The sequence below is a fragment of the Lissotriton vulgaris genome, chromosome 8 (genome assembly GCF_964263255.1).
Source record: "Lissotriton vulgaris chromosome 8, aLisVul1.2, whole genome shotgun sequence".
Lineage (NCBI taxonomy): Eukaryota > Metazoa > Chordata > Amphibia > Caudata > Salamandridae > Lissotriton > Lissotriton vulgaris.
The window spans coordinates 1,486,888,917-1,486,908,363 of record NC_141696.1 but is presented as its reverse complement, the minus strand read 5'-3'; the positions used below and the strand labels follow the sequence as shown (position 1 = coordinate 1,486,908,363).

Sequence of the window (19,447 nt, the reverse complement as noted above, 5' to 3'; positions counted from 1 at the left end):
TGTACTGGTTGTGCTCTTGATCTCTCTTTGGAGCGCCTGATAGACCCGCAGATTTTTTTGTTTGATATATAATTGTGCTGGGGATTCTGTCCGCGCAGGTCTTTTAAACTTTCCCTGAGACTCTCTTTTCTCTTTTTTTATTTTTATTGAAAGTTCATGACAATATCATATCAAATACATAGGAGAAAACACACACTGACATGACAGTACCATATAAATATACATACAGAGATATAAATATGCCTAACAGATTTTCAACTTCTGATAAGAATGTTCGAACAGATTAAAACCATTAATATAAGAGAAAATACAAGAAATATGTTAAGATCGAGAGGGAAGTAGCACTACGGATGTTAAAAAGCTATAAGCCCATGGTTTTTGACCGCCTCCATGATGCCACTGGCGCCCAGAGCCTCAGTCCCATATCCCTGGATTTCACTCCCTTCAGTGCATACAGCTCTGACTCTATGTTATGGATCCCTAGTAGCCTACAAATCCACATCTGAAAGGTTGGAGCCTCGGTGTCCTTCCATGCGGCAGCAATTAGTATTCTAAAGACTGCTGTTGCTATAAAAACGAGTGCCTCCGACTCTATGCTCAAACCCATTTTGGCGTCAACCCCGAATATTAAAAGTGTTGGGGATAGGTCAATCCTGACATCTAGCAGCCCCTCTAAAAACTTTACAATTTCATTTTTAATTGGTCCTAATTTCTCACAACCACAAAACATGTGAAGCAGATCGGCAGGGCCCTTACCACATCTAGGGCAGTTGTTATCTGCTCTCTTTATTTATTTATTTTATATTCTTATAAAGCGCCAGACTAGACCCTCGAAGGGGTATCTCCGCGCTATTGCTGCAAACCGAAAAAGTTCTGATTAAATTGCATATCCAAAATAAAGGTGGAAGGCTACAGGGCGTTATTTACTGGGGAACAGGTAGGTTTTTAGAATTTTTCGGAAAGTCAGGTGACTGGAGAGAGATCTTAATTCCGGGGGCAGAGAATTCCAGAGTATTGGTCCGGCATGGGCTAATGCCCGGCCGCCTTGTCTGGTCTTGTTTACTCTGGGTACTTGCAGTAACTGCTGATGACTAGAGCGCAAGAGGCGCCCTGGAATGTAGGGCTGGAAGATTTTGGTCATGTATTTTGGGCCCTCCCCTATCATACTCTTATGGATGGTACATAACGTTTTAAACTGGACTCGTTTCTTCACTGGAAGCCAGTGGAGTCTCATCAGCAGGGGACAGGAAGGTGTCCTTGGAGGGGCATTCAGGATAATCCTTGCAGCTGTATTTTGGATTACCTGCAGTTTGTTGAGTTGCTCCTCGTTAGCTCCAAGGAGCAAACCGTTGCAGTAATCAACCCTGCTGATGACAAGAGCCTGTACAAGCGTCTTTCTGTGATGGTCAGGTAAGTAGGGGATGACACGTCTTAGCATACCAATAGCCCGAAAGCAATTTCCAGCAACTTGATTGACATGGGCTTTAAAGGTAAGTTGCTGATCAAAAAGCACTCCCAAGTTCCTGACTGTGCTCTTTGGAATGGGGACAGGGCCCAGCTCTAAGGGCCACCAGTCAGATGCCCAGTGTGTCGCCGCTTGCCCAAAACACATGACCTCCGTCTTCCCTACATTACACTGCAGACAGTTAGATGACATCCACTCTGCAATGGCTCTCATGCCATCTGCAAAAGATCTTTTTATTGCAGGTGTAAGGGTTTTGAAGGGAAAAAGGAGTTGGGTGTCGTCGGCGTATGACACTGGGGTGAAGCCGAAAGATCTTGCTAAGTTGGCTAAGGGGGCCACATACACATTGAAGAGTGTAGGACTCAGGCACGAGCCTTGTGGCACTCTCTTGTGGAGCTCCCTAAGAGTGGATTTATGGGAGCCCAGCCTAACTTCTTGATAACGACCAGTCAGAAAGCTCCTCATCCATGCCAGAGCCTCTCCCTCTACACCCACCTCGCCTAGGCGGTTGAGGGGCACCGTGTGAGACACCGTATCAAAAGCGGCGGAAAGGTCCAACAGCACCAGAATCATTGAGCTGCCATCATCCAGTGCCATTTTGATGTTGTTTGTCACCGTCTGGAGGGCTGATTCTGTGCTGTGGTTTGGCCTGAACCCAGTCAAACAGTCAAACAGTTTTGCCGGTGTGTGATATAAGTTAAATAAAGTTTTGAAATGCTGCGCTCTTAGGTTTGAAGATCGCAGAAACCTTTTATCCATAAGAATGGCTCTGTCTAGATCGATATCGGGGTCATTCAGTTTCCCAACCCAGATAGCCTCTGTCTTAAGCATATCATCTGGCAGTGTCCCCAAAAATAATGCATACATTTTCCTTATGCGGCGGCCGCCTCCCTTCATATAATCTAAAAGTGTGCATTCTTTTGATACATCTATGATGGGTCTCTTGGATTTAATTGTATTGGTCAGTTGTATGTATTTAAACTCTTGAGAGCCTTGAAGTGCATACCGTGTCATCAGGAGATCGAGGGGCCTCAGAGCATCCTTTACCATCACTTGACCCAATGAGGTGATTCCCTGTCTTTCCCAATGTCTCCAAGACCCATCTGTGCTCAAGTGAGGGAATAGCCCTGAGTTCCAAAGTGGAGTGTGCTTATTAAACTTCGGAATACTCTGGTTCTTCTGTATCGCCAGCCATATCGCCCGGATATCTTCCAAAATGTTATACCCTTGGGACTTAAAGAAACGTTTATCATAGTTCCTTAATAGTACCCCATAAGCTTCATTCCCTAATACTAGCTTGTATATGGACGGAATACCGCATTGGCAATTTATCTTGTTAGCAGGGAAGAAAAGTATAGCCATATCTGTAAGGAGACAAGACCAGTGGTAGAATTTTAGATTAGGTATACCCAATCCGCCCTGTTCCTGAGGTAGAGACATAAATTTGATTGATCTCCTCACCTTACCATATTGCCAGACAAAGTTCATAAAAATTGCCTCCATTTCCCTAATCAAAATATCATCAATTTTAAAGGGGATAGACCTAAATTTATATAAGATTTTTGGAAACATTGTCATTTTAATGACGTTAGCCCTGCCTATAATTGATAAATGAAGAGTATCGATTCGCTTTAGATCTTGTTTCATTTTCATCAATAATGGGGAGAAATTATCTTTAATAATTTCCTGTGTCTGGGCATTAATTGTGATTCCCAAATAGACAACAGAGTCCACATATCTATCATCCAATTTGACTGTTTTACTGGAACATAAAACCTGTGTTTTTGCCACATTTAATCTATATCCAGAAGCACTCCCAAAATCGGAGGTGATGTTAATTAATTCCCTCATAGCTCTAGCAGGATCCACAATGGTGATGGCTATGTCATCCGCATATGCAAGGATTTTGGTTGCAAATCCGTTGGTGATAATTGGTTTTATATTAATATTGCCCATAATGTGACAGATCAGGGGATCGATATACAGTGCAAATAGGATAGGCGAACACGGGCACCCTTGTCTTGTCCCTCTTGAAATATGGATCGGGTCAGAACCCTCACCCATTAGCTGGATACTAGCTTTTGGAGTGTAATACATGGCCTTAATTGCCTGCAGAAATCGGGGGCCAAATCCTCTGCCCTCCATCACTTTCCATAGAAAGCTCCACTTAACCCGGTCAAACGCCTTCTCGGCGTCGAGGAGGATCATCGCGATCCCCTCCCCTTCCCCAGCATGCATATCAAATAGAGTTATAGCTCTTTTTATATGGTCGGTAGTACCCCTTCCGGGAATAAAACCGTGCTGCCAGGGAGAGACGAGGCCCGCAATAATTCTCCCCATCCGTGTAGCCAGTATTTTAGCGTAGAGTTTGTTATCGCTATTTATTAATGATATAGGCCGATAAGAACCTGGGCTCTCCTTGGGTTTGCCTTTTTTATGGAAAACCTCTATATTGGTTTTAGTCCAGGATTCTGGTATAGTGCCTGTGTTAATAACCCCGTTAAATAGATCTAATAGGAGAGGGGCCGTCTCTTCACTCAGGCATTTATAGACTTCCAAGGGTATGAGGTCAGGCCCGGCTGCCTTTCCTGCTGATAGATCTTTCAGTGCCTGCCGGAGCTCCTCCATAGTGATATCCTGTTCTAAGAATTCCCTCTCATTGGGCAACAGATTATTATCTGTATCCTGCCAATTCATACTCTGGTAGGTTGTCTCTGCCTCCTCCTTATAGAGAACCTGATAGAATCGCCTAAAAACCTCTAAGATTTCTGTTGCTTTTTATAGGTCTGCTCCCCATCTTTAATTTCAGTAATGATATTTTTTGAGGTGGCTTGTCTTATCCTAAGCGCTAGGGCCCTGCCTGCATTCTCACCTGTTTCATACATTCCCAATCTGCGAGTCTGATATTCTGCTGCAGCTTTCTTTGCTAATTGCCGCTGGATATCTGCTTTTATAGTATTTAAGCTATCTAGACTCTGAGACCCCTGGATCCCGCTGTATACATCTCTCCTATGTTGTTCCTCGGCCTTTGCCAACCTATCCAGAAGACACTCCCTGTCTTCCTTTATGTTTTTCCACAACCGTGCAGAAAAGCTAATAGTCTCTCCTCTTAAACCAGCCTTGAAACTATCCCAAACCATGCCACGGGAAGCACTATATCTATTGGCATCAAAGAAAGATTGGGACCACCCCTTTATATGTGCGATGTAATTACTATCTACTAGAAGTTTTCTATCAAAAGACCACGGTCTCATTTTTTCCCTTGGTTTAGTAATAGACAGATTCAAAACAAGTAGATTGTGATCCGAAATTAGCTTTGGAAGCATTGAAATTTCTACATTGCTAAGTTGTGTGGCTGATACTAAAAAATAGTCCAATTTTGTATATTTGTTAAATGGGTGTGAAAAGTATGTGAACCCAGGATCATCTTTCTTTAGATTACCCCAGACATCTTTCAGGCCGTAAGAGTGGATTATCGAGGAGACCGCCCTGAATACCCGGGGCTTTCGACCATTATATTGGGTATTACCTGTAAAATCTGCCGAGATATTGAGGTCACCGCAAAATACCAAAGGTGATGGCCAGTTGGTGAGCTCCCTTTCAATGTAATCCATCACCCCTGGATCGTCCAGATTGGACCCATACACTGAACAGAGAGTGATGCCTAACCCCAATTCACATATAGCCCATCTTCCCAGCGGGTCAGCTTTTGATTTTTTGACCCCACCCAATCCAACCCGACCGATGATGGCTACCCCCCTTACAGTTGAGGTCCGTGAGGAACAAGAAAATATTTCATACCCCCTTATATTTAACCAATGTTTCTTTTTCCATGGCAGGTGAGTCTCTTGTAGGCAGACAATATCGGGCCTTATTGATCTAACATACTCCTCGAACTTTTCCCTTTTTTTCCAGTCGTTCAGTCCTCCTATATTAAGGCTAATTATCTTAATCCTTGACATAGCCCTGGAGAGAAACCAGCCAACGAGCTAACCAGTCACATTTTATCCTGTATCTAGCAATGACATGTGTAACCACTTTCATCGTCTCCAGTATATCAAAAAACATATTTAATGCATGAACTTTCTTTTTGCTTCTTTTTCCCCCTCCCCCCCCTCCCGCGAGAGACCCCCCCCCTCCCCACCCCCCTGACCACAACTCACCCCCCGGTGAGGCGCGCAGACAGTGTCTGTGCATGTGATGGGTGCGGCAATGGACACAGTGCAATCAGTAAATCCAATTTCAACCTCGGCTTTATGTACACCCACAATTTTCCCACAGATCTCCCACAAATCACCCCACAAATCTCCCTAACGTGACACACTTTACTATGTGAGATTCAAACTTAACCTTGAGCTAAACTAAACCTAAGACTTCATCCAGTAACGAAACATGCTATATAGAGTCTAGAAACTCCTGAGCCTTGATTTCCGAAGAGAAATACATGGTCTTGCCTAGGTGGATAATCTTTAACTGGGCAGGATTGATAAGGTAAACCTGTACCCTTTTGTCCTGGAAAGGTTTGATTAATTGCCTTAATCTCCATCTTCGTTCCACGGTGGAGTGACAGAAATCCGGCCTGACAAAGAAGGACCCTCCTTCAAATGTTCTTTTAGCGTCAGGCCGGGCTTTCTCTGAGATGGACTGGCGAAGAAGAAAATTGCCTATATAGATTAAAATTGCTCTAGGCTTATCCCCTTCTCTGGCATTTTTTCTCATTCTGAAGGGTGTCCTATGTGCTCTCTGTATTTCAGTGGTCCAGTTCCAACCGGCGATGTCCGGGAAGGCTTTCTCAAATGTTTTAACAATAAACATCTTAGCATCCTGGCCCTCTGCCCCTTCCGGAATACCCAGGACCCTGAGGTTGTTCCTTCTTTGCCTGTTTTCAAGGTCCTCCAGCTTCCACTGGACGTCAATTGCTTGGGCTCCAAGAGTTTCCACTTTATTCGTGGCTGCAGCCGCCTCAGCTTCGGTGGCGACCACCCTCTCTTCTAGATTTGAGACCCTATCGCCCACACTTACCCAGGCTTTGGAAAGCTTCCTGACCACTGCTTTCATCTTTCTTATCGCAGCCTGGGATTTGATGCTGTCTGCCCGGGTTTCTTCTCTGTGAGCAGTTATTCCTTGGTGAATTGATTCCATCATCGTCATCAATGACAACTGTGTAGGCTCATTGCAGCTTACGTTACCCGTCGCCGGGTTAGGATTCCCTTGAAGGGATGTTGTAGGAGAGTGGTCCCAAGTCAGTGCAGTGTGGTCTCTTTGAGGAGGTACGTTTTTCATAATAGATGATGGTAACCCTACTTCACTGTCGCTCTCCGTTTCCGGATTGCTGCCATCAATATCTGAGCTATGTAGCTCATCGTCCTCTTCAGACCAGTTGGCCTCCTCTGTAACAGAGAAGAAGCACTCGCTGGGGGTCTTTTCCTTTTCAATTTCCCTCTCACCGTGAGTGATCCCGGAGTAGATTGTATTAACTTTAGAATTGGCAGGTGGACCCCTATGGTTTGCAGGGCCCGTGGTAAGACTGGTACTCTCTTTAAATAGATCAGCTGTAGATAAGCCTTCTTGAGCGCCCTCGTTAATTGGTGAGGCTGCCGGCCCTTCCGTTGAAGAGAACAATAGATCTTGTGAGGGTACTGACAAGGGTAATGAGGTGATGCACTCATTGTTGCTGGAAACACCAATATCGCCAGATCCCATTCCGACACCTAGAGACTCTGAGTGCGTCATTACAGACTTGCCCCCACCTGCGGTGTCGTCCCTGGCTGCCTCCGACTGACACGGCTGAGGGATCTGTGCCTGTGGGTGTAGATTTGAGACTGATAATGCTACGGTTTGCAGTGCTGGGTCTATGCCTGGATTTTCCGCTGGAGTACTGGCTGGTGATGGTAGAGCAGACAACTCACATGTTACAGAAAGTGCAGGTAGCACAGGTATTACAGATAGCACCGGCGGCCCAGAATTCACAGCTTCTGGAGCTGGCTCGATATCCTTTAGCTTTCTTTTCTTCTCATTCCGATTCAGCATTTCCACCACGCTGACCGTTGCAGTGGCTGTAGCTTGACGGGTTCTAATCTTAGGGGAGTTCTGCCCTGCAGGCGGCTGCAGCTTTGCCCGCCCTGACACAGCTTCTGATGCTGCCCCCTCCAACCCGGTGTTTGCCCCATTGTCCATACTTGGGGTATTAACTGAATTGCCAGGTGCAGGGGCGCCATCCGCCACGCCTTTTTTTTTAAACTTTCCCCCGTTGTTGACTTTAGGGGGCATAGATACAAATGCTATCAGCAGAGAGATCCCCTGCCTCACCTTGACTGGTGCGCTGCAACACGGAGCCTCTCCACAACCTTGTACCGGGCTGTTGAATCTGTCCGGTCTGACAGGTCTGCTGGAATCGCAGCCGTTTCCGCCCCGCTTCACTGGTCCCGCCGGTCTTGTGTGACTCCGCCTCCAGGCTACGCGAGCTCCGCTAGGGCTGCTGCAGGCTAGCCCGACTCCCAGCACCGCTGCAGCTGTAACCAGGAACCTCCGCAGATCCGAGCGAGGCAGCCCACTGACGCGGACACTGGAAGGCATCAGAATTCCATCGGGAGGTAATTTTCCAGACACCGAGTGCCGTGTAATTTTCCAGACACTTTGAGTGCCGCTATGCTTCTGCGGCGTTTTACTCTGTCCGAGCTTTTTGTTATGTCTCGCCAGTGCCGAGTGCTACTGTGGTGCCCCGCGTGTCTTGGGAGTCAAGTAGACTCGCGGTTTTCTGTAACCTTGTTTCTCTTGTGCGTTCTGCGCTGCCGACTTTAACAGAGAATACCTAGGTGTCGGTGTTTGACTCCGCTATTTGATTCCGCTGTGTTTTTTTGTAGCCTTCTTCTTTACTTTTCTTTCTTTAGTGATTCTTTAGTAGTTCCATATTTTCTGATGCGAAGGGAGAGAGCCTGGATGCCGAGGTTGCATCAAAGACCATCATTCCATCCCTGCGCTGTGTCCAGTGCTGCCGCTCAGCCGCTAGTCACGGCCGCCATCTTCCCCCGCTCCACTTTCCCTGAGACTCTCTATCTACCATAGTGTTGTGTTGGAGGATTGGAACTAACAGTTTTTGCTCTATGTGAACAAGAACAACAATTTTAGGTAAAGTGATTTTTCAAGTACTATGAAACTAAATAAACTAATGAAAATAAGTAAATAAAATAAATAGATAAACTCTGTTAAAAAGTTAGAAAACAAGTTACTTACCTGTAACTTCAGTTATCCAGTATTGGTATCTTTCATAGATTCACATGCCTGAATCATTCCCAGTCGTCGAGGCGGGAGTCCCACAGTAAAATAAAAAAGCAGTGCCAAAAGCACTTTGTAGTAGTAGGCCCTAGAAAAGGCCTGAGGCCTATATTATAGTAGCCTATCTACATCATTATGCTAAAAAGACCAAAGTCTTTGCTCCAACCAATCAGCTTACAGCACCCTCTAGAACCTTCCCTGCAGAGCCAGCTCTCCTCAGATTTTCGTAGTACAAGTGGGAACAAGTATCCCGAACTTAGAGAACTGACTCTCCGGGGAGGAGGGTGGGTGCATGTGAATCTATGAAAGATACCAATACTGGATAACTGAAGTTACAGGTAAGTAACTTGTTTTCTTATCCAGTATTGGGGTATCTTTCATAGATTCACATGCCTGAATCAGAATAGCAAGCAGTATACCAAGTATACAGTCGGTTGCGGATGGTGGGAGACGTGTGCTGATAAACTCCCAGTTGCATCCATTATTTGTTACCAGAGGCTTGATAATGCAAACCTTCAAAGTTAAAACATGAGTTATAAGAACTAAAGAGACATGCATAATAAAGTCCAAACATGGATATGTAAATCTCATACACATCCAATATATCTACTAAAGTACATATAAATATAACATGTTAAAATCGCATAACCTCATGCATATCATGAATAAAGGCAAGCATAGATAATATTTAAAAAGCCAAAGGGTAACAGAAACTGGTATTAACGAAAAAAGGTAGCGTAGGACCACCTGTCCAAGTGCCGAACCCTCTTGACATGTAGACTAAAGGCAGTAATGTCTCGTGAACGTGTGGACATTTTTCCATGTCACAGATCCACATATCTTCTGGAATTACTCCAGCCTACAAAGCTGTGAATGTTGATACTGTTCTAGTCGGAAAGAGCTTTGACCTTCCTCTGCAAAGGTTTGTTAGTCTTGTCATGGCAGAAAAGATGCTAATCATCTGGCTATTCTTGCCTTTGTTACAGCCGTTCTAAGAGTAGCTTGACCATAAGCCACGAACAGCTGGCTGGATCATCTGATATCCTTAGTTTTCTGTAGTTAGAATCTTAAACAGCGTTAAACCTCCAGCGAGTGTATTACTCTTTCAGCTGGGGGAGACGGATCCGGAAAGAATGTCTTTAATCTTACCGGTTCGTTAGAGTGAAATTGTGTTGGTACCCTAGGAATGGACCTGGGATTTGTCCAAAGGGTTACATAGTTCCGAGGAAAATGTAAAATTGAGGGGTTCCTTTATAGTGAAAGCTTGGATCTCACGAACCCTTTTTTCCCAGAGGTAAGAGCCAGTAAAAGGGTAATTTTCCAGGTGAGGAATTTGAGATCTGGTTAATGGATCAGCTCAAATGTACACTGCATTAACTGCGCTAGCAATGCCGAGTTCCCACTCTGGGAGGGTGCTCGCACTGGAGAGAAGGCTCGGAAAAACCCTTTCATAAACTGTTTGGCAAGTGCTGAAGAGCAGAAAAAAGAAAACTTTAAACATTTCCTAAATCTGGAAGACGCATTTTGTTCGATGAAAAAACTAAGCCCACACTTGGCTAGAAGAGCAGATAATGGAGAACTTGTTCTGCAGTAACTAATTGAGTGAATGGCATTCACCTCACACCAACCGCAGAACCGCTTCCATTTGAGGCGATAAGCCCTGATTGTGCCTTGGGTACGAGATTTGGCCAAAGTTTCACAACAGTTCTTTGAAACGTTGATGCCCTTGAGCTCTAACAAATGATAAGCTGTGCGTGCAAGTGTAGTGACTGTGGGTCCGGACGAACCACTTGGCCTCCGTCCGATGACAACATCGTAGGCTCAGGCCGTAGCCGAATGGGCTTGCCTGTAAACAATAGCAGAAGTTCCGAGAACCAATATCGGCCAACGGGGCGCAGTCGGAATCAGATGGTAACCTTCCAGCTTCATCTTGCAGAACTCCTTCGGAATCAATGGCATTGGGGAAAAAGCGTATGCACAAACTTCTGACCATTGCATGGACAGGGTATTCCCTCTTGATCCCTGTTAAGGGAACCTGCTGGCATAATATCGGCCTTCCTTGTTCTCTCTGAACGCAAATAGATCCCGTGCCGGCTTAACCCAAACTTGGAACACTGGGTTCACCTGTCCCTTTCCCAGCTTCCACTCGTGACAGTCCGACTGAGACATGCTCAGAGCATTGCGGAGAGCCCGGACGTGTTCAGCTCTCGAAATCTTGTGAAATGCGACACCTTCTCACAATTCCTGAACCTTTTGCGAGAGTGTAGCCGATTCAGTTCCTCCTTGTTTATTGATATAATACATGCTGATGATATTGTCGGTTTGGACTAGCACAGAGGAACCCTCAATCCTCAGGAGGAATGCTTGGGGGAACAGAACAGCGTTGTGGAGATCAAGCCTGTTGATCTGCTGTTGTCTTTGTCTTTGAGACCATTTTCCTTGAATTCTGCAAATCCTGCAGATGACCTCCCCATCCTTTCATGGAGGCATCAGTCGTTAAAACTAACCCTGGAATGGTTTGCAGGAACGTGCGACCCTGGGTTATATTCTCTGTCTGCGACCAGCACTATACATAATTTATCATGCACAGCGTAACCTTGATGGTATCGTCGAACGAACCCATTGTTTGTCTTCCTGAAAAGGTCTCATTCTGAGCCATCCTAAGGGTATGAGATGTATCGTTGAAGAGCACATCTTCAGGAACGAAGCAAACATTTGAACTGAGACTGCAATTTGCTGTCGTTGAGAATCCGCCCCAGAGAAAAGACGAGATGGGTACATCTACTGTGGCAATCTTGATTTCGTGTTCTGAAGGACCTCTGAGCAGTCATTCGTCTCGATAGGGGAATACTTGCATTCCTCAAGATCTCAATGCTGCTGCCACTGGTACCAAGTACTTTGTGAAAGGCTCTTGGTGACGATCTCAGCCCAAACGGGAGCACTCCGCACCTATAATGGGCGCCAGCCACGTGAAAGCGAAAATATTCGTGCTGTTTGGGGTGGACAGGTATGTAGAAATTTGCATCCTCTCCATCCAGAGAGGCCATAAAATATTCGTTTAAATAACTTAATTGTTGTGAAAACTATGGGGACCCCTGGGCGGAGTAGTATATGGTTGTTTGATAAATTCCAGGGAGTGGCCATTGGTTACTAGGTATAGAACCCATTGGTCTGACATAGTTCCCTGTCATTTGTAAACAAAAACCTGAAATCTTTGGGCCCACGCGAGAAGAGGGTAAAATGATTGGAGCCCTGTGGGGATCATGGCTTCCTGTTAGCGTCTCAGCCTTGATACTTAAATCTCTTTCGACCACCCTGACGGGAGAAACTAGACAGACTATCTACAGCAAGATGCCTGGCTGCAAGGCTGTACCGAGATTGATACTGCTCCTCCTCTTGATGAAAACCTCTTCATCTCGCTCCTCAGAAAGATCCGCGCCCATATTGAAGGGTGCTTAATGATCGTGCAGTATCAGAGCCAGGTTTTATAACTAAAAGGGCTTCTTTAAAATGTTTACCCAACCAAAAAACTCTTCATCATAGGCCATGCCAAGAATCTTTGCTCAGGGCTTAAGGTAGCGGCTTTAAGCCATCCCTGGCGTCTAAGCCCTGCCTCCCCTGCTAAGTGACGGAGGTTGGTGTTATCGATGTTCAAGGCGCAATCTAAAGTTTTGATGCGGCATGTTCACCTTCCAACAGAATCTTCGGTCCTCAGAATCTTTGGTCCTCAGTAATGAGGTCATTGAAACTCGTTATGTCCAACCATATTCGACGGTCATAACAACCGACCATGGATAAAGGATTGCCAGCTCTACTAGAGGCCGCTGCCAAAGTAGAGAATTTTTTCCCCATAAGGTCCAGACGACATCCTTCTTTGTCAGGCGGTGTGGTAATAGGCATTGCAGGATTTTAGATTGCTGTTGAGCGGGCTGTGAAATTACTGAATTTGGTCGAACAGTTGCCTATCAGACCGGATGGGCTGCTAGTAGGTACACATCATTTCTGTTCTATGCGCAGAAACACTGGAATAGACTTAGTCTATTATAGGTACTACTCTCGTAAACTTCCTGCATACCTTCTCAAAACCATGAAGGAGATATTCTGTTTGCTCGCCTGTAGCTGGCAGTCAAAATCTAGCTGCTGCCCACTACATTAAAAATATATATATAATGCTGTTACCGCTGAAGCCATCGCAGCCAATCGCATCATAGACTTTGTCGTAGACATGGTTATGTAGGCCAGGTTAATGCAGACTAGAACGACGTCATAGATAACCGTCATGAGCAACCATCCTAGACGAGGCTGTCATAAACAACAGCCATATACAATGCCATCGAGGATGAGGCAATCATAAATGAGGGCATCCGTAGATGAGGGTAACACAAATGTGAGACCATTGGTAAAACAGGCCATCGGTAGATGAGGCCATTGGTAGATCAGGCCTACGGTGGATGTGGCCATTAGTAGATCAGGCCATTGGCAGATGAGGCCATTGGTAGACGAGGCCATTGAAAGACAAGGCCATTGATAGACGAAGACATTGGTAGACTAGGCCATTGATAGACGAAGCCATTGGTAGACTAGGCCATTGGTAAACGAGGCCATTGGTAAACGAGGCCATTGGTAAACGAGGCCATTGGTAAACGAGGCCATTGGTAGACGAGGCCATTGGTAGACTAGGCCATTGGTAGACTAGGCCGTTTGGTAAACGAGGCCATTGGTAGACGAGGCCATTGGTAGACTAGGCCATTGGTAGACTAGGCCATTGGTAGACTAGGCCATTGGTAGACTAGGCCATTGGTAGACTAGGCCATTGGTAGACTAGGCCATTGGTAGACTAGGCCATTGGCAGACTAGGCCATTGTTAGACTAGGCCATTGCTAGAGAATGATGCTGTCATAGAAGACAGTCATAGCAATACCATCATAGATGAGGTTAACATAAGTGAGATCATCCGTAGATGAGGCACTCATAGATGAGGCAATAGAATGATGGCCAGCCATAGATACTATTCATAGATGGTGCCATGTGTAGTATAGGCCATTCACAAATGAGGTCATATGTATATGAGGCTACCTTGATAAGGCAGTCATAGACGACCGTCGTAGCTAGGCATTGTCATTGTAGATGACACTATCAAAGATCAGGCATAGACGATAACCTTAGATGAGGCCGTCGTCAACGACCGTCCATCGTAGACGAATTTTGTCATCGTCGACGACCGTCGTAGACGAGGCCCGTCGTCGACGACCCCCGTAGACGACGACCGTCGTAGACGAGGCCCATCGTCGACGACCGTCGTAGACGAGGCCCATTGTCGACGACCGTCGTAGATGAGGTCCGTCGTCGACGACCGTCATAGACGAGGCCCGTCGTCGACGACCGTCATAGACGAGGCCCGTCGTCGACGACCATCGTAGACGAGGCCGTCGTCGACGACCGTCGTAGACGAGGCCGTCGTCGACAATCACCGTAGATGAGGCGGTCATCGACGACCATCGTAGATGAGGCCATCTCGTAGAAGAGGTCATCGTAGACGACCATCGAAGATAAGGCAGTCGTCGACGATCATAATAGATGAGGATTATAAAGGTAAGGCAGTAATAGTAGACATGGAGTTACGTTATATACTCCTAATGTCAGGTCAAGTGGACTTCCCTGATGCAGTGTCAGGGAAGAAAAGGGAGTTGAATCCTCTGCGAGAAGTGCCTACAAAGACTCTAGGCGAATCTTATGGCTTTTATGCGCGCCCTCAGTAGGCTCCTGGCGCGACTTCTCCCTTTGACCTCTCATCATCCTCATCAGAAGTGGCAGGTTGAAGTCTCTGACCTATAATAGCCTCATCTCTCAGAACGTGAGAGTTATTGAGGAAAAGGTTAGACATAAAATATAGTCTATCACCTTGTTTACTGCCATTCTGTCATATTACTGCCTTAACAGGGTCAGAGAAATGAAGTATGATCTTGAACTCCAAAAAGAAGTAAAACTGAAGAAAAAACTGAGCAGAGCTCAGGGAGACTCCCTTCACCCACGACGTGCGGTGAAAATCTGAGGAGAGCTGGCTCTGCAGGGAAGGTTCTAGAGGGTGCTGTAAGCTGATTGGTTGGGGAAAAGACTTTGGTCTTTTTAGCATAATGATGTAGATAGGCTACTATAATATAGGCCTCAGGCCTTTTCTAGGGCCTACTACTACTACAAAGTGCTTTTGGCACTGCTTTTTTATTTTACCGTGGGACTCCCGCCTCGACGACGGGGAATGATTCAGGCATGTGAATCTATGAAAGATACCCCAATACTGGATAACTGCAAGGTTAATGACTTGTACTGACTTCTGGCTTGTCATTGTACATGTAGTCAGTAGAATAAAAAACTCCCCTTGGAGACACTGTTTTTAGGGAGCTCCTATTTGCCTTAATTTTCTTTCCTTGCATTATACTGTGTTTGTCCGAAGTGTGGTTTGTTGCGCCGGCCTTTGTGGGAGGGGTGGCTGGAAGAGGGACTGTCTTTTTACAGCTTTTTTTATTGCGATACTGTTTTTTAATTGATATATGAAAGAATGTTTTCAATATATACCATGAAAACATACGATACAAAAAGTTGGACTACTTTCATATAGTTTTCAATTATTAAAGCCCTATGTAAATTTCTTTCCTGGTGGTATGTGTTAATACAGCCAAACCCCAAATGGATGTGGGAAGCTTTGACTGCCTGTGGGTTGGTGAACTGAATGAATGGTGGATTGCACCACATTGGGTGATATAGTGGCTCCAAGGGGAGTTTTTCATTCTGCTGATTTGTAGTGCCCTGTTACCTGGGTGTGAGGGGCCCACTCTCTTCTGTCAGGTACTTGTACATATTATCACCAGCCTTGCCAAAGCTAACTGTGTTAGTAGGTCTCACAAAAGTACAAATATTTCAAAGGTCACTCCAATCCAAAAGAAAGCCAGCTTAGACCAGACTTGGCCATCATTTCTGGTAAACTTTGCTTCCTTAGAGTTCTTGAACCTGCTATTCCTGGAAGAATACTGTAATGGAATCCAATATCATAAAGGCAATGAAACTGCTATCAACATAAAAAAAGAACAGCTGTAATGAAAAGGCCAGGGGAGTGTGTTAATCCTGATCAACCTGTTTGCAGTACAACCACACTGTCATTAACAGTTGCCAAGATCTGATGTAGTCGCCGTACAGTGTTTCAAATCTTTCTAGCCATTACAAATTCATAAGGTGACAGTCATTCCAGTCCCAACCACCATTGGTTTAATTTTTCAAATTCATAGATGGCTACAAGATATATGAATTTGACAAACTAATTTGCATTAAATTACAATTTCCTCATAGAAATCTAAGTTGTGATTCTGTTGAACTGGATGGATATTAATTGCGAAGACAATCTTGACCCAAAACATTGTGGATCATTTGTCCCTTCAATTTTGTTTCAAACTTCCTTTGACCCACATTTCAGACTTTTTACAAGAAAGGTGCATCTTTAATGCAGCCTGCGCCTTTAAACAACATCCCAACGATGCTGCATTTAGAACTTGCACTGTTTCTTCCAGTCACACCTTCCACAACGTTTATGGAAAGACCTTAGCGAATGCATGGATATTGCATTGGCTCAACATACAAGATGACCTACTTGCAAAACCTCAAGAGGATCCAAAACATCACAATGTGACTGAACTCTGACCTACAATGCTTAGGTCACAAAACTGTAGGAAGGGAGCCCCTAGAGCAGTTACAATCGGTTCCAATCGGGCAGCAAGAACGCACCTTCAGTGGCCTGGCACCAGTAAATCTAGTGTTTCTCCCCTAATAGCAGAACAGAAACACCCTAAGCCTGCTTCACAGAATTTGCTGTTCCCACAAGTTGGGGGCCAGGCAGTCCACAACAAAGGCAAAACTGTTTACAATGCCCTTCAATTTCATTTCCTCTCACTGGAACAAAACTACACAAAGTTGAAAAGAGCAAAAAAATACCACTCTTCTGCTCTTGCAGTGACTAATGAGGTGTCCAATTGCCGCTAATCCTACCCTAACTACCTTTAGCTTCAAAACAGTAAAAGGTGCTTTACAAACTCCGTAAAATGGATAAAAAATAATTAACAAATTATTATAAAAAGACATGAAAGGAAAATCGAAGGTGATATGCAGGAAATCGTACCTGTTAGGACAAAGAAACCATTTAGAATCTGCTAATACATGTGCATGTTCTTTATTTGGATAAACATACTCACCTGCATCATTAAGCCACTTTTCCAGAAGCGGCTTTAACTTGCACATGTTCTTAAAGCTGAGGTTCAAGGCTTCGAAGCGAGAGATGGTGGTTTGACTAAAGTCATTTCCATACAGTTTGCCCATCGCAAGCCCAACATCGCCCTGTGATAAATTAAAGAATTTGAAAGAGAGTGAGATAAAGCAGAAAAAGGATACAGTTAAACATTTTCATCAAAGTAAAGTCAGATTCTATTGTTGTGAATATTATGTATTTTCTATTCTGGGTATCCCCCCGCTGGAATTACCTGTGCAAGTCAATCAAAAATGCAATATTTAAGAAGAGTAAAATGCTAACTATGTGTGATTAAGATGAAGCTCACTTAGTTTATATGTCGAGTTTTGCGATAATCAAGTTTATGTGAATATAAGTGCAGCATTTAATTTGAGCGCTGACAGTTTCAATTTTTAAATTTCTTGGTGTTGAGTTTCTAGAAGGATACCTCTCATGCCCAAGCGTTTCCAAACTTGCCCTGAACGCCACAAATACAGAATAAGGACGTTTTTCAAATTAATCTCCACTGGTTATCTTAAACACTGAATAGTCCCACCCAAAGGCAAGACACCAGAGCATTTCTTAAAAAACGTTAATTTTTGTATTTCTTCTTCGTCTTACTTTGTGATGGTCAGAATATTCAAAATTTTTTTAAAAAAATGTTTTGCATTCTATAAACAGATTTTTGGTCCAATTCCATTATTTTGTTTTAAAAAGAAAACAATAACTTTAAAATACAGAAATGCCACCAGGAAAATTGAATGACATTGGTAAAATCCCTTTCAAAAACATTTTTAAAGGAAAGAAAGGGTAATGAATCAGAACAATGTATGCAGATAGACTGCACCAATGCTAGGCAGGAGACAGACAACGTGTCTTTAGGGATCTCCAGCATTTCATCATGGCCAGTATGTGGCAGTTACCTCATTTCTTTTTTACTATGGAAATCAAATGTATACTTTCTACAGAAAATGTTAATCATATTTAACCCTTCCGCCGGGGAGGGTTTTTCAAGGAGGCTCGCATCACTTGGGAATGCCGTCCTGGAATCTGAGTCAGGGCAGCAGTGTCTTAAATTTGCAAACAGACGTCCAGATAGCTGCCTTGTAAATCTCAATGTGGGTGTATGTTCCTGAGCAACACAGCCATGACTGCTTTACCTCTGGTGAAATGGGATTTTGGATTGCCAGGCAAAGCTCTAATTGCCTTCTGGCAGCATGAAAGAACTCAAGAAACCATTCATTCAGATGTTGACAGCCTGAGTGTAAAGGGACAAATTTACAAACAGCTTCTGAATTTTATAATATCTTTAGCCTTTCTGATAGTACGAGTACTCGCCTAACCTACGAGTTACTTACCTTCAGTAACAATGTATCTGGTAGAGACGTTTCTAGCCGCATATTCCCAGAATTATCCCCAGGCGTGAGACTGGATCCGGAAACTTTTTTGCCACAGCATCCCTGCGTGCCAGGGGCATGGCGACATCACGTGACTCCACCCAGGCGTCGTCCGCGTACGTGACGTCAGCGAGGTCACATAAGACTCGCCCCGGCACGCCTATGTCAGTTTTCTTCTGAGAACTTTTCCGCACCACAATGCGGAACCACCGGATAAAAAACTGTGGAAGCATGGGAACAGAGTGCGAAGAGCAGAAAAATTGGGAAGAAACTGTGACTAACAACTCCACCGAGAGTAGTGTCAACACCGCAGCCACACTGCCAGCACATAGACAGCCTCCCACCCCTGTGCCCCAGAGGCAAGGAACATGCGTAAAAGTCATGGCACACCCTACGACCCCCATCCTGAGCAAGGAGGGGGACCAGTCACAAGACAGATAGGGACAACAAACCTCCAAGCCACCCAAACATAGAGGGCAACCACCCACAAGGGACCAGGGCAAGACGTGGCCAGATGACCCTTATTCAGAGGATAGCAATGGATGGAAGGGAAGGGAGGGGAGGACAGGGATAGAAAGCAATCCCCCCCAAAACCTGGAGTAGCCAGAGCAGCAAAGATCCTCCTAAGAACCAAAGGAGGAATGAACCGCCCCCAGACGGAGCCACCTGTCAAGAACAATGAAGGCACAGCCCCCCACCGGGAGTCGAGTACAGAAGACCAACCCAAGGGTATTCGCAGAATAGGGGAGGAAGGGCGGGCCGTGAAGGAGTCTGCAGCTAGAATCGTCTCTACCAGAGTCATTGTTACCAAAGGTAAGTAGTTCTACATCTGATAGAGACTACTAGCCGCAGATTCCTTAATGTAGAATAGATACCCTAGCAGTACCCCCTGGGAAGGAGGGTCTGCGAAAGGACCCCACCAGCCAATACAGAACAGAGTGCCCCACAGGGTACCAAATCTGTGGACCAGGTAGAACCTCGTCCCAGCCAGGCAATGGGAACCCCCACAAGCAGAACCCTACCGACCCCAAGAGGATGAAG

General features: G+C 45.0%; 1 protein-coding gene across 17 annotated transcripts in view; it reads right to left on the bottom strand.

Annotated features, from left to right (window-relative positions):
* The window catches only part of POU2F1 (POU class 2 homeobox 1), a 693,535-nt gene that overhangs the window by 164,691 nt on the left and 509,397 nt on the right, over nucleotides 1-19,447 (bottom strand). For all 17 annotated transcript variants that reach the window (XM_086935563.1, XM_086935552.1, XM_086935555.1 and 14 more), the window contains one exon: nucleotides 16,978-17,119. In XM_086935563.1, the coding sequence (XP_086791689.1) occupies nucleotides 16,978-17,119 (142 nt within the window). The remainder of the gene's footprint in view (nucleotides 1-16,977; nucleotides 17,120-19,447) is intronic.